The sequence below is a fragment of the Gossypium hirsutum genome, chromosome D13, assembly GCF_007990345.1.
Source record: "Gossypium hirsutum isolate 1008001.06 chromosome D13, Gossypium_hirsutum_v2.1, whole genome shotgun sequence".
In the NCBI taxonomy this organism is placed as follows: domain Eukaryota; kingdom Viridiplantae; phylum Streptophyta; class Magnoliopsida; order Malvales; family Malvaceae; genus Gossypium; species Gossypium hirsutum.
This window is the reverse complement of record NC_053449.1, coordinates 38,684,577-38,707,947: the sequence shown is the minus strand read 5'-3', so window position 1 is coordinate 38,707,947 and position 23,371 is coordinate 38,684,577. Positions and strand designations below refer to the sequence as shown.

At 32.1% G+C, this 23,371-nt stretch overlaps 2 protein-coding genes and 1 long non-coding RNA gene across 7 annotated transcripts; 2 read left to right on the top strand and 1 right to left on the bottom strand.

The window, feature by feature from the left end:
- The first annotated feature begins 969 nt into the window (after nt 1-969).
- Nucleotides 970-3,969, top strand: LOC107920566 (probable protein phosphatase 2C 73). Of its 4 annotated transcripts, none has more exons than XM_016850332.2 (6): nt 970-2,102; nt 2,334-2,640; nt 2,730-3,038; nt 3,127-3,244; nt 3,328-3,551; nt 3,633-3,969. In XM_016850332.2, the coding sequence occupies exons 2-6, from the start codon at nt 2,395-2,397 to the stop codon at nt 3,813-3,815; spliced, it is 1,080 nt and encodes a 359-aa protein (XP_016705821.1). In that variant the 5' UTR covers nt 970-2,102; nt 2,334-2,394; the 3' UTR covers nt 3,816-3,969. The 4 variants fall into 4 exon arrangements, with proteins under 4 accessions (XP_016705821.1, XP_016705818.1, XP_040964638.1 ...); XM_016850331.2 differs by having other exon boundaries at nt 1,002-1,330; XM_016850329.2 differs by having other exon boundaries at nt 970-2,640.
- An 8,704-nt stretch (nt 3,970-12,673) lies between these two features.
- Nucleotides 12,674-14,019, bottom strand: LOC121225022 (uncharacterized). Of its 2 annotated transcripts, XR_005922677.1 has the most exons (3): nt 13,397-14,019; nt 13,182-13,233; nt 12,674-13,099 (listed from the first exon to the last, which is right to left on the bottom strand). It is a non-coding gene; the product is annotated as an uncharacterized lncRNA (long non-coding RNA). The 2 variants fall into 2 exon arrangements; XR_005922676.1 differs by having other exon boundaries at nt 12,674-13,233; nt 13,397-14,015.
- A 777-nt stretch (nt 14,020-14,796) lies between these two features.
- Nucleotides 14,797-16,240, top strand: LOC121225021 (GPI-anchored protein LLG1). Its single transcript, XM_041108703.1, has 2 exons — nt 14,797-15,006; nt 15,762-16,240. Exons 1-2 carry the CDS (start codon nt 14,934-14,936, stop codon nt 16,004-16,006), a joined length of 318 nt encoding a protein of 105 aa, XP_040964637.1. The 5' UTR covers nt 14,797-14,933; the 3' UTR covers nt 16,007-16,240.
- The last annotated feature ends 7,131 nt before the right edge of the window (nt 16,241-23,371 follow it).

Genomic DNA, 23,371 nt, shown 5'->3' with positions numbered 1-23,371 from the left:
TTAAAAAATTTATTTTTTAGTCAGTATTTTCGTTAAAAACAACAAATTAACTTTTTTTTGAAAAGTTGATAGTCAAATTCGACATTTTTTAAAAGATTGAGAACCAAATTTAACTAAAAAATAAAGATTAAATTGAAAAAAAAAACATAAACATTCAAGATTAAAAATTAAAGATTATACCTATACTCAATCAATCATTATAAATGTTGAATTAATAATTAATTCAATTGAAAATAAATTTAAATCAAATTGATATATAATAAAATTCAAAATTTCTAACGTCCCCCCTTCTTCAAGTCGAGGTTGCACTAGCAATAAGATCATTAGATGCTTATTGTTATTGTTAAAAGAAATACAATAGTTTTAAGTTAAGGTAAACTATAAAAATAGTTAATTTTGTTTGTCTCATATTACATTTTAGTCACTTATATTTAAAATGTTATGTTTTAGTCACTTACACTATCGTTTTGTTACGAAGTGGTCACTTTACCGTTACCTCCATAACGGTGGTCCTACATGGCAGCCCAAGTAGATTTTAAATGCCAACTTGAATGTCCTACATGGCTATCCAAATTAAATTTATTTAATTAAAAACTTATTTTTATCCGAAAAACTAGACATCTAAGTTGGCATTTAAAACTCATTTGGACTGCCATGTAGGATTGCCATTAGGGAGGTAACGGAATTTAACGGTAGAGTGACCACTTCGTAACAGAACGATAATGTAAATGACTAAAACGTAACATTTCAAATATAAGTGACTATTTTTATAATTTACCTTAAATTTTAATGATCATATTTATGCTACTGAAATGATACAAGATGTGATTAATGTTGTAGAGAGCAACACCAAAATTCAAAATTTGTCATTCTCATGTTTCCTCCAATTTTTATAATATATATATAATAAAGTATTATTAAACTCCACAAGAATCTACAATTAAATTCTAGTAATCTTTTTATTCAAAAATTAATGCTTGAATTGCATGTGAATAAATTATAAAACACACCAAATCATGAGCTGTATCTAAATAAACCAAATTCAAACCTCATATTATAAAAAGGGAAACCAAAAGAAAGCTAAAGGAGCTTATAAAAGGTTTAACGAAAAAGGGCAGGGCAAAAAAAATGTTGTCGGATAAGGAAGGCAAAGAAGGAAGTCTGGGTTTTTAACTTTAACGTTCTTAGAACAGAAAAATGGAAGTGCTTGTGCTTGCTACTTTGCATCTACAAAGCTTGCTGCTTCTTTTGTTTCTTTATTCTTCTTCACAGATAAGAATTGGAGCTTAAAAATCCAGAACCAAACGAAGGAATTTTTCTTTCTTTTTAAGTATGCCCATCTTTTCTCATCCTTCTCCATCTTCTACCTCTCAGTTTCTTAGCTTTTCTCGTAAAGATCAAGTTATCACATTCTCGTTGCTTGCATTAGCTTCCCAGTCTAATTACAGCTTCTCTTTTCCATTTTTCTGGGTTTGATCTTGGTGCATTTTTTCTGTCTGGTTGGACTGGCTTGTTTGATTGCTGAGAAAGTGAAAGAAAAGCCTGGTTTCTGGATTTGTGAGAGAGAGAGAGAGAGAATGAAACTATTATCAAATCTTAGTACTCGACATTAATTTATAGGTATCATCAGAGAAAAACTAGAACTACGATTTAATGTGCAAATTTTAAAGTCGTGTTACTCCAGTAACTTTGCACGTTAAATTTTATTTTTCTTTGATTTTCTGGAAAATCGAAAATATATCATATTATCTAAGGAAAAACAGAAAGCTCTTCCTTTTAGTTTTTGCCTTTACCATAAAGGGAAATTTCAACTAACTTGATGTTCTAGTGAACTCTAGATTTCCCTTTTTTTTTTTACTTTTCAAGTGGCCACTCACCTGTCCTTGAACATACTACAACTTTGCAATTTCTGGTTTGCCCTTTTGTTCCCATTATCCTCTCTCAGCAACCAAACAGACCTGTTGATGGGGTATAGCCAGCTAAGCCTCAAGTATTGAGTTTATCTATTTACTAGCCGGCACTTGTTTAGCCTCTTTCAAATTTCTATTAGAGTTCCATGTCATGATGAATATTCTCTGTAAAGTGTTTCACATTAACAACAGGTTCTAATTTTTTTACTGTTATTAAATTGTTAGATTCCTACCTTTCTGAGTCGGATTATGTCTTTTCTTGGCTAACTGTAGTACTCAAGTTCAATGTTCTTTTAACCTTCTACCTACTATGTCTGGAGCAAGGGTTTAAAGAAAACAAAAACTAGAAAAAGAAAATATTCCCAAGGCTTCTTTTACTTGTCTGTAACTTTATGTCACTATTTATTTGTTTTCTGTGGGCAGACTTTGGATCTACAATAAGGAAAGCAGGCTCTTTTTTTCTGTTTTTGGTAGTGGGTATTGAATGGTAGAGACAATGAGGCAATTTTCTTCCATGTTCAATGGGTTAGCAAGGTCAATAAGAGGGAAAAATTCAGGGAATGGTGATGGAAAAGAAGCTGCTGAGGCAATGGCAAAGGATGCAAAGAAAAATGACCTGATTTTGAGGTCTTCTGGTTCTGTAAATGTCGATGGTTCCAACAATTTGGCCTCAGTTTTCTCCAAGAGAGGCAGGAAAGGAGTGAACCAGGATTGTGCCATTGTATGGGAGGTATAAAACATTGAGTGTTTACTTTGTATACCTTGTAAATTGACTCCCTTTTATGATTCATAAATGTGGCTTTTGTTTACTCGGAATAGGAATTTGGATGTCAAGCAGACATGTTGTTTTGCGGCATATTTGATGGGCATGGTCCATGGGGTCATTTTGTAGCCAAAAAGGTTCGAGAATCAATGCCTTCATCGCTGCTTTGCAATTGGCAAGAAACTCTAGCTCAGGCATCCCTCGACCCGGAGATCGATTTAGAGTCTGATAAAAAGCATCAGAGGTTTCATATATGGAAGCATTCTTATCTGAGGACTTGTGCAGCAGTTGATCACGAGCTGGAGCAGCATAGGAAGATCGATTCCTTTTACAGTGGAACAACTGCCTTAACAATTGTCAGACAGGTAAACTATGCTCTTATTATGGCATACTCTGGGTATTTGCTTCAACTATCATGATATTTGAGAATAATTTGACATTTATATTGGACAGGGTGACCTCATATATGTAGCCAACATTGGTGATTCTCGGGCTGTTCTGGCTACAACATCAGATGATGGAAACTTGGTTCCTGTTCAGCTTACCGTCGATTTCAAGCCGAATTTACCTCGTGAGTTCTCGCCACACTCTCTAAAACTGTTGGAAAGAGAAGCCATTAAGAATCCTTATGTTTTCGGTTGATGTTGCTTGCAGAGGAGGCCGAGCGAATAGTTCAGTGCAAAGGTCGAGTTTTCTGCCTGCATGATGAGCCAGGGGTGCACAGGGTTTGGCTACCTGATGAGGAGTCACCAGGGCTGGCGATGTCGAGAGCTTTCGGGGACTACTGCATAAAAGATTACGGTCTTATTTCGGTTCCAGAAGTCACACAAAGACATATAACCTGCAGAGACCAATTCGTGGTGCTGGCTACCGACGGGGTATGCATATATAACTAAGGGTTTGATAAAGTTGATAAAATGGCAATGCTGTTGATCTGTGACTAAAGCTTTGTTCTGCAGGTATGGGATGTTGTATCCAATCAGGAAGCAGTTCAAATAGTATCTTCGACACCGGACAAGCAGAAAGCAGCTAAGCAGCTAGTGGAGTATGCAGTCCGGGCTTGGAAAAAGAAGAGGAAGGACATTGCAATGGATGATATTTCAGCCATCTGCCTCTTCTTCCACTCTTCTCCCTTATCTTAGCATGAAGTTAATATTGTTAGAACTTCAAAATGCTGTCATGTATTGTATTAATTTCCAAGTTCAATGTAGTTTATCATGTCCATATCTTGTTCTGCTCATGCCGTTTTCCTCCCTACTCTAATAACAATATCTCTATCCACTATGATTGCGAATACGAGATAGAGCTACTAAGTTAGAATCAGGATTTGATATTCAGTTATATAAGTTGAATAGGAAAAACAATCAAAATTTCTGATTATTATAAGAAGTGGTGGTGGACTGTCAACCTGCTGTGCGGCAGAAGAAAAGAAAACAAGGATGTGTATGATGATAGTGGAAAACTATGCTCTCCCAATACTTACTCCAAATATATTTATGTTTTACATTTGTATTTAATAAATATTTCTATTTAAAAAAAAATTAAAAACAGCTTTCCGAAAATAACTTTTGAAAGATGGATTAATTTTCTGAAAAATTTGATATTTTTTGGTGTTTAAAATATTTTGGGTAAAATATTTTTAATTGTTTACCATATTTTCCTAAAATCATTATCTAAAACTAGTTCTTAGTGAAACAAGTTTAGACATATTCATGGGTGGGGCTGAGCCATGGCTCAAAATTTTTTTTAAAAAAATTCATACTCGGACTCGAGCCCTGACTGACTCAACTTGCCCATATCGCTATTTAAAAAAAATAATAAAATAATAAAAATATATTATGTTAAATTAATATTTATATATTATAAAAAATTTAAAATAAAAACATTTAATTTTAAATTGGGGTGGACCAACCCGGCTTGAGGGGATAAAATCTATGCCCAAACCCACTCAAGTTAAACTAGGCCAACCACCCAACTCATGGATAGGTTTAAAACAAGCACCACTTAAATATATTTGTTAGAAAATATTATAGTAGCATCTCCTTTTGACAATGAAAATTTGTTTTATAATAATTAATATCATATATAAACTTAATAATAAATAGAACCTAATTAAAACTTAATTTAAATTACATATATTAGATATATAAGAGTGGATTGTGACACATTAATATTTGAAGGAATAAATGAAGCTACACATAATTTAAACATGCACTTATATTTATATAATTAAAATATTGATACTTTTCTTCCTTTTCTAAAAAAAACCAAGAGTACTTTGCCGAGAGTCCTAGAGAAGGCAGTAACTGCTGCGGCTTGGGATGGGGGAAAGTGGTGGTGACGGTAGAGAGAAGAGGGATGAGATTTCCCTCCTAACAGAAGAACTTATTCAACTATCTATCAAAGGGTCGAAGGTGGTTCCGAGTGTGAAACCAACTTTGATTTGTACAATTTGGACATAGAAGCTTTACAACCTGGAGATTTTACGGCACAGATGAAGAGCATATGGAAAACAAAAAAGAAGTTTGAGATTCAGACAGCAGGGCAAAATTTATTTTTGATCGTGTTTGAGTTAGAAGAAGATTTGGAGCTAATTATGAAGGGAAGACCATGGCTGTTCCGAAAAATTCTTATTTTATTTAATAGGTTAATTCAATTGGTTGAAAGATCTCAAATTCGGCTTAACTCATCACCGTTTTGGTTAAAGATAGGTCCATGTTTACCAGAATTTAATAAGAAAAAGATCTATTACACGCCATAGGTGTCACTTTTGGAGGGGTGCTTAGATTTGAAATTAGTGGAGAATGGTGTCGCCTTAAAATAAACCTTAATGTGTAGAAACCCCTTCGACGAGGTATTTTTGTCTCAATGGATAATATGAATAAATGGTGGATTTCTTTTAAGTATGAGAAATTACCAATGTTTTGCTTTGGATGTGGAAGGGTGGGGCATGGCCTTTTAGATTTTAGTGAGTTGAATCCTGTAGAAAAAATTAAAATCAGAGAGGATCCACCATACGTGCTAGCACTAAAAGCAGAATCAAACTTAATCGGAAAGGAAAGTATTAAATTTAATGAGTTTTCAAAAAAGGTTAAGGCTCAATGCTCTTATATAGGTGGTTTTGAGGTGGAGGCGATCAAAGTTAAAATAACTGGAAAAGTGAATAGTTTGAAGGGGATGATGCACGAGAGACTACAATCGAGTGGTGAAGAGAAGATGATGAAGAAACATGAGGAAGTATCTATAGTCACGAAAGATGAACAGATGGTTGTCACCAAGAGCAGACATGTTAATAATTTAAATTTAGCTAAAAAGGAAAGTTGGAAAAGAATTGCTCCAGTACAAATGATGACTCAGCTAAAGGATGAAAGTTGTACTAGGAAGAGGAAAGCTTGTGAAGACGAATTTGAGATTTGTAGTGTAGAAGCTGCCTATGAAGACAGAACTAAAAGGCTGAAAAAAGATGGAGAAAAGGTATGTGGAGAGATGTTATCAGAAGCAATGATTAATGCTATGGAGTAGAGTGATGTTCAACTATTTATAGGATCGACTGCTGCCAAGAGACAAGCCGATCAAACGCAATAAAAAGCATTAGTTGGAACGTTCGTGGATTGGGGAGTCCACGAATAGTTAGAAGGCTGCGGTACTTTTTAAAGCAGCATAATCCCCAGATGGTCTTTTTAATGGAGACAAAAATAAATAACCAATGTATGGAAAAGGTCAAAAGAAGTTGTGGTTTTCAAAATGGGATTGATGTTGACGTAAAAGGTTCCCGAGGTGATTTATGTTTAGCATGGAAAGGAAAGATCACAATTACTTTAAGAAGTTTCTCCAAGAATCACATTGATGCAATGGTTATGGAGGAGAATGGTAATGGAGAGTGGAGACTTATAGGATTTTATGGCTCCCCTTATGTCAGTAATAAGAATGCTTCTTGGAATCTACTACGAAAATTAGGACAAGATAAGAGGTACCCATGGTTTGTAAGTGGGGATTTTAATGAAATTATGTATTCTTTTGAGAAAAGTGGAGGGTTACCAAGAGATGAAAGACGAATAGAGGCATTTCGAGAGACCCTAGAAGAATGTCAATTAGAAGATTTAAGATATACATGGTTTTGGTTTACATAGGAAATGGGAGATTTGCCAGAAACAAATATCAGAGAAAGACTGGATAAGGCTAATGATAAATGGAGGAATCTTTTTCCAACGGGAAAATTTCATCACTTAACTCATTAGATGCATGGTCATTGTCCAATTCTTCTTAATACAAAAAGTGGAAACACTTATGTGGGGAGTCCATGGTTTAAATTTGAGGTGTGGTGGACCATGGAAGAGTCTCTTGAGGGAGAAATTAAAGCATCTTTGGAATCATCTACAGGTACTATATTGGAGAAACTGGAAAAGCTACAATCAAATTTAAAGAAATGGGCAAGATCAATTAAAAAAGGGCGAGAAGGGTTAAAAAAAAGGCTTACTAAGGAACTTGAGATGTTGCTGGAGGAAGAAAGAAATGATGATACAATAGCAAAAATTATTGATACTAAGGTTCACCTGAATATGGAAATTGATAGAGATGAAATTTATTGGGAACTGTAACACCCCAAACTTGGCCTAAACGTTATGGCCGAATCTAGCGATGTCACATTGTAACACCCCTTACCCGTATTTGACGCCGGAATAGGGTACGAGGCATTACCAAAACACATAAACTTATTAAACTGAGTTATAAAATTTCATACAGATTAAAACTTTCAAATTATTATCTTCGAATCGCTAATTAAGGCTTACAAGGCCCAATATATATACTCATTCGATCCAAGCCTTATAGCTATCACCATTTGTTCATTTCATAGCCATATATGAACTTATAATCCTTCACTTTCTCATCATATGAATTTATCAATTATTACTTACTTCTCGCGAGTACCTGAATTTATCCGTATCATTTCATATTCTCGTATCGTCATATTTTTCCTATTAAACCATTGTAATATATTAAATATTCAATATCTTATAAAGATTCGCTAATCTATCCCATATACTTTCACACAGATTAATTCACAATTCACAAGTCTTATCATTTCAAAGCTTATAAGACACATGTACATATCTATACTAACTCGTATGAGTCTCATACTCATTCATGTGCTCAATAAATTCGTTAAATCATTTCAACATCAAAGAATTCACATTACGTCAGAAACAATACTAATAACAATCATAAATCTTTTCATATTAATTTCATATATCACTTACTGAACTTCAAATATCATTTCATAAATATGTAATTCACTAACACATCTTGTCATATACAATATCCAATTGGTGAAATCACTTAATTGAATTCAACTTTAACGATCACAATAAATCTATCACTTAAGTGTGAGTCTATGTAACACTTACCAACTTTGTCAAATTAGTGAATGTCTTATAGAATTGAGTACTTTATTTTCTCGATGCCATAGTCCAATTATGGTCTTACACGTAATCACATAACATATACCGATGACATAGCCCAATTATGGTCTTACACAAAATTACATATCACTTATTGCCATGGTCCATCCATGGTATTTTTCGTCAATTCGTCTTTATCACTGAACGAAAGTACTCAACCCTGCGTTCTACTCAATTTGAACTTTCTTTCCAATTTATCTTTCTCAACAATCATAATTCAACCATGAATATATATATAGAATAATACATTATGTCATGCATAATACTAACAAATAATTGTTTGGTTTCATCCATATGAATTTACAATTCAATTCATAATAACTAATTGAAATGAAACATTATGTCATTTCTAATTCAACATTTATCAAATATAATCGGCATATGACCAATTTATATACAAATTATTCATATATTTTATTTTTCCTCTTTCTCCTCTTCATTCCACATCCTTAATGTACATAACACTCTTATAAATAACATTTTCTATAATTTTACTATTCACTCACATGTATATTCAAAATTGTCTATCCCAGTCAGAGTCACTAAATTATTTTTATCCGGAGCTACAGAGCTCCAAATTAAGATCCGTTAATTTTACCTGAAACTGAATTCACATATCTTTTTACCATAAAATTTTCATAATTTTTAGCTTAACCAATAAGTACAGTTTATTTTTTAAATTTTCCCCTATTTCATTACTCGACAATTCTGACCTCTATTCACTAAAAATTAATTATCTCACTGTACAGAGTTCGGATGGTACTTATGTTTATTTAAATTGAAAATAAACTCATTCAAGATTTTAAACACATAAAATTTAACCCGTAATTATTTTTATAAAATTTTTAACAATTTTTCAAAGTCAGAATAGGGGATTCCAAACTCATTTTGACCCTGTCTCACTAAACTTAAAATATATAAAAATTTATAAGTCTTTTGCTTGCTCTATTTTTTTATGTAAAAATAGACTCATTAAGCTTTCATTTCATATCTTATCCACTTAATTCGATTTCGACCATTTATGGCAAATTCACACAACTGTTTTTGTCCAAAACTATTTTGTTACTAATTCTACTATTTCACAATTTCACTTTTTCACTTTCGATCACTATTCAATTCAATTTCACACATATATTCATCTTTCAATTACGCTTAATCGTTACATGATCTCATGTATTTTCACTTAGTCAACTTCCCGTTGAACACTCGAAATATACACGGATACGTAGATAATTAGCACATAAATGCCACACTGATATGTAGCTGAAGCTACCACTGATACGTAGTCATAGCTACCACTGAAATGTAGCCGAAGCTATCATTGATATGTAGTCATAGCTACCATTAAAATGTAGCCGAAGCTACCACTGATCAATAACACTAGAAATGTCCACGAGCCTACTCACACAAGCTGTTAAGTATCTGCAACACATGTTAGATCACCCAGCACCTGAGACTCACTGTAACACTGTAACACTGGTCTCTAGTGATATGTCACTTGTATCCACTTCTATTCCTAAGTTTAACCGAGAATTTACACTTAACACTTTATTTTAAACACTTTATCACTTGAATGATTTATGAACAATTTTACTTTCGCATTCAATATTAATTCACATATCAAATATAATTCACAATTTATAAAAATATATTGTATTATTTACAGGGAACTTACTTTGGTGCAACAATACAAAAATTTAGCAATTTAGTCTTTAATCTTTTCTTTTCTCCGATCAAGGTCGATTCCACTTCTTTCTTGACCTATAATAACACATTTGACTTATTTAATACTTACATTTATCAAAACAGTCCTTGACCCAAACTTTGGAAAAATTACAATTTTCCCCTAAATTTTACATATTTACATTTATGCCCCAAAACTCGTAAATTAAACTTCATCCCTTATTCTTATGTATTATGACATACTGAACATTTTTCCCTTCTATGCCAACATCGAATTCCCACTCTAACACTTACTTATAAACATTAGGTATTTTTACCGATTATGTCGTTTTACTTGTTTTCACTTAAAATTGCTTAGCAAAAGTTGTTTAACATAATTTCAATCTTCATATTTTACCATAAAACATCAAACTAAACATATTTCACCTATGGTTATTTTTTCAAATATAAACCGTAGGTTAAATTATAACTAGAATAAGCTAAATCAAGTTATCGGGACTCTAAAAACGTAAAGAACATTAAAAACAGGGCTTGAAATCACTTATTATGAAGCTTGGAAGCTTGAAAACCTTAACTATGGCTCCCCCTTGTGAAATTCAGCCAAGGCTTGAAGATGGACAAATTTTTGGTTATTTTGGTCTTTTTAATTCTTTTAATTACTAAATTACCAAAATGCCCCCAACTTAAAAATACCCTATTTCACTTATCTCATGTCTATTTTTGTCCAAAAAATTAAAAAATGGTATAATTTTCATTTAAGGACTTCTAATTTAAAATTTCATAACAATTGAACACTTTTAACATATAGAACTCAACTTTTGCTTTTTTTACAATTTAGTCCTTTTTACTAAATTTAGTGCCCAAACGTCGAAATTTTCGAAATTTTTTTTTAAAAAATCATTCCATAAAATCTTAGACCATAAAATATAATAAAAATAAATTTTTTTCCTCGTCAAATTTGTGGTCCCGAAATTACTGTTTCGACTAGGCCCAAAATCGAGCTGTTACAGGAACAAAGGGCAAGGGCGAATTGACTTAAAGTAGGGGACAAGAATACAACTTTTTTCCATAAGTATGCCTCATTTCGTAGAAAAAACACTATATCGAAGCTACAATTAGACGGAAGAGGAGAGGCTACTGAAGTAAATAAGATCAGTGAAGCTGCTGCTTTATTCTTTTAGGAGTTATTTATGTCAAAAGGAGTGGGAGAGCTATCTCATCTCTTAACAGACATTGAGGAAAAAATTTCGCCAAATATGAATGAAGTTTTAGTGTCAAATTTTACGAAAGAAGTGTATTCAACTTTGAAAGTAATGTAGCCAACTAAAGTACTAGGACCTGATGGATTTCCAGCACTATTTTTTCAACGATATTGGCAGGTAAGGAAGTCATTACTTTCTGTCTAGGAATTTTAAATAACAATAAAAATTTTGGCCCTCTGAATTCAACTAATATTGTACTGATTCCAAAAACCCAGAACCCTACAAACTTAACAAAATTCAGACCTATAATTTTACGTACGGTTCTCTACAAAATTATGGCTAAGACAATTGCCAATAGACTTTAAGAGGTTATGGGAAGATGTATTGATGTGACGCAAAGTGCTTTTATCCCAGGTAGGCTAATCTCTGATAACATTTTACTAGCTTACGAGATCCTACACATGTTTCAACGAAAATGCATAGGAAAAAAAGAATATATGACAATTAAACTTGACATGAGCAAAGCCTATGATAGGGTCGAGTGGGACTTTCTTAAGGAAGTTATGTTGCGAATGGGTTTTGCAACAAAATAGGTTGATTTAATTATGAAATGCATTACTACAACAACTTACGCAGTCAATACTAATGGAAGAAGGGGACAGATTTTTCAATCTTCTAGAGGGTTGTGTCAGGGGACCCCCTTAACCCCTTTCTATTTCTATTATGTAGTGAGGGACTTTCAGCATTAATGAGATTGGCAATGAAAGAGGGTCTGATAAAAGGAGCAAAGGCAAGTAGGAAAGGACCAGGGATTTCACATTTACTTTTTGCAGATGATTGCATACTGTGCGATGAAGCAACAAATAAGGGAGCAAGGTTGCTAAAAGGAATTCTAAAAGAATATGAAGAATGTTCTGGCTAGTGTGTTAATTTTGATAAATCTACGATTTTTTCATTTCGAATACATCAATAGAAAAAAGAGGTGAAGTATTAACAAGCTTAGGGGTAAGAGGGTCAACATATATGGAAAAGTACTTAGGTCTTCCTAATGTGGTTGGTAGACGTAAAAAGGAGTCGTTTCAAAATCTAAAAGATAAGGTCAATTCCAGAATTAAAGGTTGGAGTACCAGATTATTATCACAAGGAGGCAAGGAAATAGTCATTAAATCAATACTTCAGGCTATTCCAACCTACGCCATGTCCTCTTTCCTTCTTCCTAATTCCCTATGTGGAGAACTGGAAAGGATCTTTGCTAATTTCTGGTGGAAAAAGGCGCAGGGGAAAAAAGGAATTCATGGGTGTAAATGGCAGTGTATGTGTCGATCCAAAGAAGATGGAGGAATGGGCTTTAGGATTATGTCTAGTTTTAACGTCTCCTTATTAGCTAAACAAGGTTGGAGAATCCTAAATAATCCTAATTTGTTAGTTGCACAAGTATTAAAAGCTAAATATTTTCCAGAAACGAATTTTTTAAATTCGCGCCTAAGGAGTAATAGTTCTTTCACATGGAAGAGTATATGGGCAACTAAAGGCATTCTAACAGATGGACTATGCTGGAAAGTGGGGAAAGGTACTGAAATATCAGTTATTAATGATGGTTGGATACTAGATTTGAATTATTCCAGATTATCATCTCATATTAATAATTTGCGCGACTTTGAAGTTGCAAAATTAATTTATGATATCAACAAAAAATGGAAAAAAGAGTTGGTAGATTCTAACTTTCCAGTGGAGGTAGTTGAGAAGATTCTCCGCATTCGTTAGCAAAAGAGCCTCACAATGATTTTCTGACCTGGAGGGGGAGTCTTCGGGAGAATTCACGGTGCGGAGTGCCTATAAACTATTACAAGGCATTGAAATTGATCCTAGAGCTTATGCTTTACAAAACGAGTATAGGAAATTTTACAGAAATCTTTGGCTTCTTAATCTAACCTTCTAAGTTAAAAATTACAGTTTGGAGAATATCATGGAATTATCTACCAACATGGGTTAACTTGCAGCACAAAAGGCTATTAAACAACATAATCTGTTCTAGGTGTGGAAGAGCAGTAGAAACCACGAATCATCTATTCTGTGAGTGTCCTGATGTAATATTAGTATGGAAAGAGTTATCATTCTCGGAGTTATTACAAGTATCTCATATGGAATTTATACAGTGGCTCACCTGGGTTTTTGAACAGAATACCCCCTCTCGGTGCAGGATCTTTTGTTGTGCTCTTTGGGCAATCAGGGGAGAAAGGAACAAGAGAGTTCATGAGAAGGCCAACAAATATGGGAAAGAGATTGCAAGTTTTATTAAGAGATACATTTCTGAACTTAATAGGATTGAAGAAAAAGTACCAAAGATTTTAACAGGAGTTAGAAAGTGGAAACACCCACCTGGTCAGTTTGTGAAGATTAACTTTGACGCAGCATATGATGGGAATCTGTGTCAATCGGCTATGGGGATTGTGGCTAGGGATAGTGAAGGAAACGTTCTCTTATCATTCATAGAGATCTATCACCAAGTCGCATTAGCTTTTGCTGCCGAAGCAATTGCTTGCCGGACAGCAACTCAAATTGGTATATACATGCAATGGTCAAATATCATCATTGAAGGGGATGCATTATCAATTATAAAGAAGTGCAAGATAAAAAGTTATATCCAAGATATTCATCAGCTACTGGCTAAATCTAAAAAATATTGTTTTGAGCACATCCAAGAACAGCAAATAGCCTGGCACATACATTAGCAACGGAGACATTAAAGAAGAAGGACGAGATTTACCTGCTAGGAAGAGTCCTTGAGTATGCTGAGAATTTGAAGGAAAAAGAAAAGACGAGAGAACTAGATTGAAGGTGAAATGGAGGAGAAAGAATAGAGAGGCTGAAATGTGGAACTCAAAAGGTTCGGTGAAAAGGCCTCTATTGGAATTTGAAAACGTCCCACAGAAGAAATGGCAGATGATTTGATAAGACGGGAACGAATCATTTTTCTGATTGGGCAAAATTGCGGTGTCATTAATTAGGATCTAGAGTCTTCTGATTATTATTACTTTGTTTTTGAATTTTTAGGGCCGATACTTCAGTTTCGGGCCTCTTTTAATTGCTTGCTATAAGGTTTGGACTCTAGCATTTGTTTTATTTTGTTTTTTTGGCTCAAAGTTTTACTTCTGGGCCTTTTGCATTTGTTTTTCCTATTAGTCTGGGTCATGTTATGTATTCTTAAATTTAGTTTAATAAAGCTCAATCTGAATTTAGTTTCAAAAAATTAAAATATTGATATTTTACATATAAAATATTTATTATTAAATATTTATAAAATATAATATATTTTTATTATTAAACTATTAATATAAATAGTTTTCAATAATATATTATATTATTTAAAATTTAAAATTATTGTTGTTAAAATCTATTATTAAAATAAAATTGTAATGTTAAATAATTTATTAATATTTATATTATTAAATATAAATAATTAAGTATGGATTTTTAATAATATTGAACATTATAATATTTTATATTAATATTTTAGTATTTTTTAGAAAAATAAAAATTTATTATTAATATAATAATATTATATTTGATTCAATTTAATTTTTATATAAAAATAAAATTTCTCATTAAGGAATTATTTTTCGAAAAATGACCAACGTTTTCTAAAAGAGTAAATTAATTTAGAGTAAAATAAAATTATTTTTAGTTAATCAATAAATTATTTTGTATTGAACATAAAAATTTTGGTAAAACAATGACAGCCACTTGTATGCAAAGACTTAGGTCATGTTGACTGTGTCAAGTCTTCCATAAAATGAAGGCATTGCTTTTGAGTCATCAAAGCAGTGTTATCCGCATTTAACCATCTCTAACTAGCAACCAGTTAGTATTGAACTAGTTTGGCTAAGAAGAAGAAGAAGAAGAAGAAGAAGAAAGAATGGAGAGAAATTGGTTGTTGTCTTATTTGGCAATTCTCATAGTTATGGCTGCTGCTTCTACTTCCATTTCTGGTATTCATCTCAACTTGTATCAGATACATTAGATGGTGTGATGTTTTAGTTTGTCTTAATGTTTTGATGCAGATGGTGACTCCGTTTCTCTCGCTTCTACAACCCGCCATCTGCTTCCTTTCTACTCGACCTTTTCTTTCTATCCCAACAATTTGTACCCATCTACCAATTTAATATTTTTTAAAGTAAGGTAAAATATTTGGATTTTTTTTCATTTAAGCAAAGGAATATTCTTACTTTCTACAAAAATTGGAAAAAAGAGAGTGATGTTTCTGTAAAATACTCAATTTATGCTACTAATCTTTTACAAATACAATTATTACATACAATCATTCTCTTCACTAAACAAAACTCTACTTTTATTAATTTTAACTATCTACGCAACTTCATCTTCCTTTTACCCTTCTTTTCCTTTACAACGATATACCCGAACATAGTGTTAAATTCTTAGATTTGATTCGCTCATGTTATGGAAGATCATTGTAGTTTTAGGGATAAATATTATAATTATACATGAATTTTTATGAACATTGATTTTATACAATTTTATACATGAAATTCTTATTTAATTCAATTTTCACAAATTAACATCATTTTATATTGATATATTACATACACAAACAATTATGTTAATATGATATGAAAATAAATGTATATATTTATTTATTTAAATGTGTATAAATGTATATATATCAAGTTAAACATTAAATTACAACTTGTGTAAATATGATATTTATTTAATTAATCTTGCGCAGCTTGTCCTATTGAGTTTGAATTCCTGAATTATACGATCATAACGAGCGAATGCAAAGGGCCCAAATACCCAGCAAATCGCTGTTGTGCAGCGTTCAAGAAATTCGCATGCCCTTATGCAAAACAGATCAATGATTTGACAACCGATTGTGCTTCCACCATGTTCAGCTACATCAACCTTTACGGCAAATATCCGCCTGGTCTGTTCGCTGCGGAGTGCCGAGAAGGGAAGCAAGGTCTCAAATGACCTAAATCTGCCCCCACCCGCTAAATAACTCCACTTATTTATTGGCGCTACCTATCTAAGATAATAAGACCTTGTAGTGCTTGCTGCTAGTTGTTGGACTCCCAGTATTACTAAAACAATGGGCAGAGTCATCAACCTAGCTCCTGCTGAATGTTAATATTAAATCTTAAGTCGGATCTTTGGATACCCATTAGTCTAATCTTACTTTACGCAATGCAATTAAGTTGAACTTTATTATTTCCATCCATGGAAATGTATAAATCCCATTTTTAGGATTTCAAAATTCAAGTAACTTTTAAAGAAAAATGAAAATCTTGATCAACAGAAATTAAAAGATAAATAACATTAAACATATAGCATAACCTTTGTCAAACTACTTGACTAATATCATCGAGTAGTTCCAACACTATGAGGAGGTTTGTATAAATCCAAACACCCAAAGGAGAGAGTCCTTGACGCCAAACTATTGAGATTGCCCTTCTGTAAATATGTTCAACTTTAATTGGACAAATTGAGCCAACTCCTTTCTTCCTTGTTGCGTAACATTTCAATCCTGACGTCCCAAGCTTGTCCAAGCCCCTCAAAAGCACCCCAACACCATCCTCCTAAACCTTGTATCCATCCTACTTGATCATCTCCAAGGGATATAGTATTTTGTCTTGAGAGTTATTTTCCTACAAAAAATGGAAAGTGGTTAAAAATTACTTTTCCTCTAGATGGGAAATAAAAAGAAATTATTTAGACAATTAACTTTTATTTTCTTTATGCTTAGGGGACTAATTAATTTATCCAACATAAAAAGAAAAAAGTTACCTATACAACTTCGATTCATTATTTCAAAGTTTTTTTTAAAGTAAATATTTATATTTTATTATGTTTTCTAGCACAAAAAACTTAAGACATGTAGAATTAAGTATTTGTGTGCACACCAAGCCTATTCATAGACGATATCTCATTACTCCAACAATAATATTGGTATCACCGAATCTCAAATTCAAATTTTAAACTAGTTCATTGCCTAATTTTCTCACCAAGAAAGATATATGACATGTGACCCTAACAAAACTTACAAGAAAATTCCTTTGTGTTAAAAATTGAAAATCTAATGGCTATTGAAAAAATGTCATACATCAAAATCAAACTACCATTTTAAAAGAATTAGTATCAAAATAGTTTCAAGCTATATACTTGAATTTATACCTTGAATGTAATACAAGAAAAAATTGTTAGCCGTAAATATTCACAATCTTGAGTTAATGTGCAACTTTTTTTTAATGTATTTATATAATGGATTCGATTAAAATATGAAAAAAAATCATATCTTGTAGATTAATTTAAATATTTGTTAATAGTAAATATTATTAAATATTTTATTCAAATATTTATTAATAATAAAAATGTTAAAATACATTAATATTATTTTTCCTTAATAAGGGTAATTTTGTAAAGTAACCTTACATTCTCAAGGATGTGTTGGATGTTTAATGTAACCTTTCTAGGATTTTAATCAATACTTTCTAGTGTATACTAAACCTTGTAAAATAACTTTCCCAGTAAGAATATTCTCATCAATCACATTTCAATGAATCACATTCCATTAGAACCACTAAAATTTTAACATCGAAAAGCACAAAATCCCTTAGTTCATAAAAAAGGCATACAGTTCACTATCAAACCCCTTCTTTCTCTACAAAATTCTAGTAAAAAGTACACTTACATCTACATTTCCACAGTCCCCAACAACAGAATCCAAATTGCGTTCTCCAAGCAATAATCTAGCCTCTTTAGGTTCCTAAAAGCACAACTTATGATACCCAAGCGAAGAAATTCATCTAATTTCTCATGCTTAACTAACTTAGACCAAATGCCAAAAGGCATACAAACATGTTCTAAGACTTGATCAATATCCTCAACACAATTGTAACAAAAAAGGGCAATTCATATTATCAATGAGTTTTCTTCTATACCTCTCCAAATTCGTGAGAATTTTACCCTTACAAACAATTCATAAGGAAGCTTTAACTCGCTGAAATCCTAGATATTTCAAATTAACCCCATTGTGGATCCTTGTTTGGTAAATTAAATATCTGTAAGCAGACTTCACTGTGGAGCTTCTCTTTTCAACCCAACATGTAACACCCCTTACCCGAGACCGTTGCCGGAGTCGAGCATGAGGCGTTATCTAACTTAACTTAGTAGTTCGGAGCATAAAAATTTACTTTTAGAATTAATTTCACTATTCACAACAAAACTGTCCACTTGCACAACTGTCACTAATTTAATTATAACTCGAGTTACGAAACTAGAAATTTAAATCCGTAAATTTTCCCTGAAACTAGACTCATGTATATTTTTACCATAAAATTTTTAGAATTTTTTGTTTAACCAATTAGTACAGTTTATTCATTGAAGACCCCCTATTTCACTGTCTGATGGTTCTAACCACCACTCACTAAAAATAAATTATCACAATGTACAGATTTCATATGGTGTTTCCGATTGTTTCTATAGAAAGTAGACTCACTAAGGATTCTATACATATAAATTATGACTCATAATTATTTCTATACAATTTTCAATGATTTTATAAAGTCAAAACAGAGGACTTCAAAAACCATTCTGACCCTGTTTCACTAAAATTCAAATATCTCAAAATATAAAATTCCTTTGCCTACACTGTTTCTTTCATGTAAAAATAGACTTGATAAGATTTAATCCTGTATATCATTCACTCTCTAATTCCATTTATACTATTTTTTGTGATTTTTCAAATTCACATCACTGCTACTGTCCAAAAATTGCTTCTTTGCAAAATTTTTACTCTTTTATAGTTTCTTTGTTTTCATTACCATTTAAGCATACATAACAGCAAAACATATTCTTTACTAACCATTTCAATAGCTAATCTTTAGCCATATCATATGAACATACTCAAAATGAATAAGTCTCTATACATGCCATAACTTTAAATGTTTTGAAATCACATAATACCGAGAAGTTTGTTGATAGTGTGATACAAGGCTCTGACGATCCCCAATTCGAGCAAGCTCAAAACACTATAAAACAAAGGAAAGAAAGAAAGGTGTAAGCTACTAATAGCTTAGTAAGTTACATTTAAACAATAAGTACTCATTTAATAATTAACATTTTTAACATATAACTAATCAATACATTTCTTAGCAATTCCAATCACTTACACATGTACAATCTTACCAATTCACTTGCACATACATTTATACACTTAACCTTTATCACATATGCTCATTCTTTCAAATGTACCTGCATACACACTTCATTTCATGTTCACTTTAACTCATTATTAATCATGTTGAACACTCGGAATATATACGGATACGTAGAGAATTAGCACATGAGTGCCACACTGATATGTAGCCGAAGCTACCACTGATACGTAGTCGTAGCTACCACTGAAATGTAGCCGAAGCTACCACTGATATGGAGCCGTAGCTACCACTGAATTGTAGCCGAAGCTACCACTGATCAATAACACTGAAAATGTCCACGGGCTTACTCATACAAGCTCTCAGGTATCTGCAACACATGCTAGATCACCCAGCACCCGGGACTCACTGTAACACTGTAACACTGGTCTCTAGTGACATGTCACTTATATCCACTTCTATTCCTAAGTTCAACCGGGAATTTACGCTTAACACTTTATTTTAAACACTTTATTACTTGAATAATTCATGAACAATTTTCCTTCCACATTCAATATTAATTCACATATCAAATATAATTCACAATTTATAAAAATATATTGCTATTATTTACACGTAACTTACCTCGGATGCAAAACGACTATTTTCGTAAATTAGTCGATAACCTTCTCTTTTCCCCGATCACTTCTACTATTTCTTCTTTCTTGATCTATATTAACACAATTTAATATATTTTATCAACATTCCATTCAAATACAATTCATACACAATACTTTGGCAAACTTACATTTTTCCCATAACTTTTCAAAAATTACACTTTCGTCCCAAAGCTTGTAAAAATAAAATTCACTAAATTTCTTAAATTTCAAACCTCACTAAATCATATTTCATGCTTATAATAGCCCTCAATTTCACAAAATCACAACTTTATGCACACTTTACTATCTTTCACAATTTAGTCATTTTTCAACATTTTTATCGAAATTCATCTAGTAAAACTCGTAATTAGCACTTCAAACATTCATTATCTATCATCACTCATAAAATTACAACTATATCATGAATGGGTCAATTTTTAAACTTTAATTCCATTTAAAATAAATGGTAGAATCATGAAATTCAAGCTTCAATAAGCATAAAAATACTAAAATAATTAAAAACAGGGCAAGAAATCACTTACAATTGAGCTTAGAAAAATCAAGAACCCTAGCTATTGGGACATGAAATTTTCAGCAGCAAGCTCTTTAATTTTTGAAGAAGATGAACACTTGTTTTCATCTTATTTTGTCTTTTATTCAATTTTGACAAAAATGCCCTTGACCCACTTACTTAGATATTTTTCTAGAATTACCCTTATGTGTCCATAACACTAATTTATGGTATATTTGTCACATAAACACTTCCAATTTCATGCAATAATTCAATTAAGTCCTTTAATCACTAATTAGTCACATTTTGACTTTTTTCTCAATTTAGTCCTAAAAATTCAATTAGGCACTAAATCATTAAAATTTCCTATCCATATTTTCACACAATATTTCAATCAATCGGTAATTAATAAAAATTTATAAAATTAAACTATTTCACTTCGAATTTGTGGTTACAAAACCATTGTTCTGATTAGGCCCTATTTCGGGCTATCACACAACATCAGCTTGGTGTATCATCAATCTCATATTCGATTAGGGCAAGGTAGTAGAAATTTTCAAAACAACATCCTTGGGAACTAAATATTGAAATTTACTCCAGTTCTATGAACAATCATCTACTATCATAGACATAACTGATGTAAATGAACTAGACAAGTTCTCTACTTGCTGAACATAATGAAAAATGGGTACTCAACTTCTATCCATTTTGATACGGATGAAATGGATGGATGAGTGTGTGGAACAGGATAGTAAAGTTTGTCCAAGTTGCGGATTTAACTTAGGGCTCTAGACGTTTAGAAAGAAACTTGAATTTTGACACAACCTAAAACGTAACCGAATCCAAGTCAGATAAAACAATTAAAATAAATAACTAAGATAAATAAAGTAAAACAATAAATCAAATATTAGAACAATAAAGACGAAAGTAAAGAAGATAGATGGAAAAGATAAAACGTGGCGTGTAGAAGTCCTAAGGAGCCTTGGAAATAAGAAGAACCTACAACCTCCTTCAAGTGACTCTAATTTCTCCTCAAAGAAAGAAAATTTAGCAAGAAAAAGTTTGAAGATGATTCCCACATAAAAGATTTTTAAAGCTCTTCTTAAAAAAAACTCAAAAGAGAAGTTGTTAAATAATAATGAATTGATTCTTTTGTGTACAATGAAAAGTCCTTTATCTAGGCTAGCTAAATAAATATAAATAAAACTCTTAAGTATATTAGAAATCTAATTAACCTAAACAAGAAGTAGTTTTAAACTAAATTTTCTTGTTGGCATAAAACTCCTAAATAACTTAAAATACTTAATAATTATAAAAAAATTGGAATAAAAAATAATAAAATAATAAAAGCTGATAAATACAATATTGGACTCATATGTAATAAAAATTAATCCTAAAACTCAAACCTAATATGATTTAAACTCGAATAAAAAGCTTAAAACTCGTAATTCCTGTCATAATCCCGTCAAGAAATTTTGTTCACACGATCTTCACTAAAACGGTCATAACTTGAGTTCCCGAACTCAAAATCGAGTGATTCAAAGTGTGTTTCGAAGCTAAGATATAGATCTTCAAACGCTATGAAGACATCTTAATCCAGAAATGCCTGGATCCCATCCAAAAATTTGTCACAAGTTGACTAATCTTTTCAGCTTGAAAATTGACAGCTTGGTTGAATTGACTTTAATACATTTCACCCGTTCCGTGCATGTATCATTCTTGGTTTCCTTGAAAAGATTCATCATCACATACTGGCTTTGGTTGAATATTGGTTTGATTTGCTTGACCTTTAACCTTATTGTTGGGCCTTGAGGTAGTGTAAGCTCATCACATCCATGGGCCTAAAATTGGGCATTGAGACTCATATCACATTTATCCGTCCAAAAGTCAATGGTTTTCCCATTCCCAAGATTCCAAATTATGCCATCTTAAATTGCTCCACAAATTGTAGAGATACCTTTCCATAATCTAGAGAAACTATTCAAATATAGGCAAAACACAATGTTTTCCTTCCACTTATAATTTGGCTTTAAAACTTGAAAAGGATTATATTAATTTTGGATCAATTGGAATCCGAGTTTCATAAGAAAATACTTGTTAATAAAATATGTTGTGTGCAAACCAAGCTTGAGACTTAGCATCCTACTTGATTAAATTAATGCATCGTTCAACATCATAATGACTCAAAATAAAATTTCTAATAATTCTATCAATATCCACACACATGCCTTTCAAAATTCATTGTTCGTATAGCATAAGATGGAATGCAGCAAAAATTGACTTCACAAGCATATTCCTTCCTATTAGCTAAAGTGTACGTGATTTTCATCCAACTAACTTATCCTTCACTTGATTGATAATATATCCATACGCATCCTTCGTGACCCAATGATGCAACAAAGGAACACCTATGTACTTTCCACATAATCAACATTGGAAAATCCAAGTGTTGGAAACTTCCATTTCTTGTTCAAACGATAAATATAACAACATTTATGGTGTAGTCAAAGTTCTTTGGTTGGCATGTTTAACTATTTCATGAGTCTTGGTTGCATATAGTCAAACTGGCAAATGAGGAGAATTTCGTGCTAGAATATGAATTAATTATCGTCATCCATTCGACTAACATGAAAAAGAAGGGTAGAGTTTGATTGCTGAAGATTCTTATCCATATCATTATCCTTATCTTGATTAGAGTATTTTAAGTTATAAAGACAATTTTTTATGACATATTTTGTAGGATAATTACTCAAGATAATTACCAACACTTGGTAATTGATATTCTTATAATTGAAATTGTTTCTATTAATCAAGATATTTAAAAGATGAAGGTTTCTCTATGACTTGAAAAACAACACTTGGTGAGTCCTTTGACATTATTGTTAGAAAATGGGAGAACTAAATAATTGGAAATGACACTAGCAACTACAATTTAGAGTTGGCTTTTCATAAACTTCCAAACTTTTGTTTTATTTTATGTCTTGTAATAAGCTAGATGCTTGATGTTTCTACATACTCCTTTTTTATGGTTTAA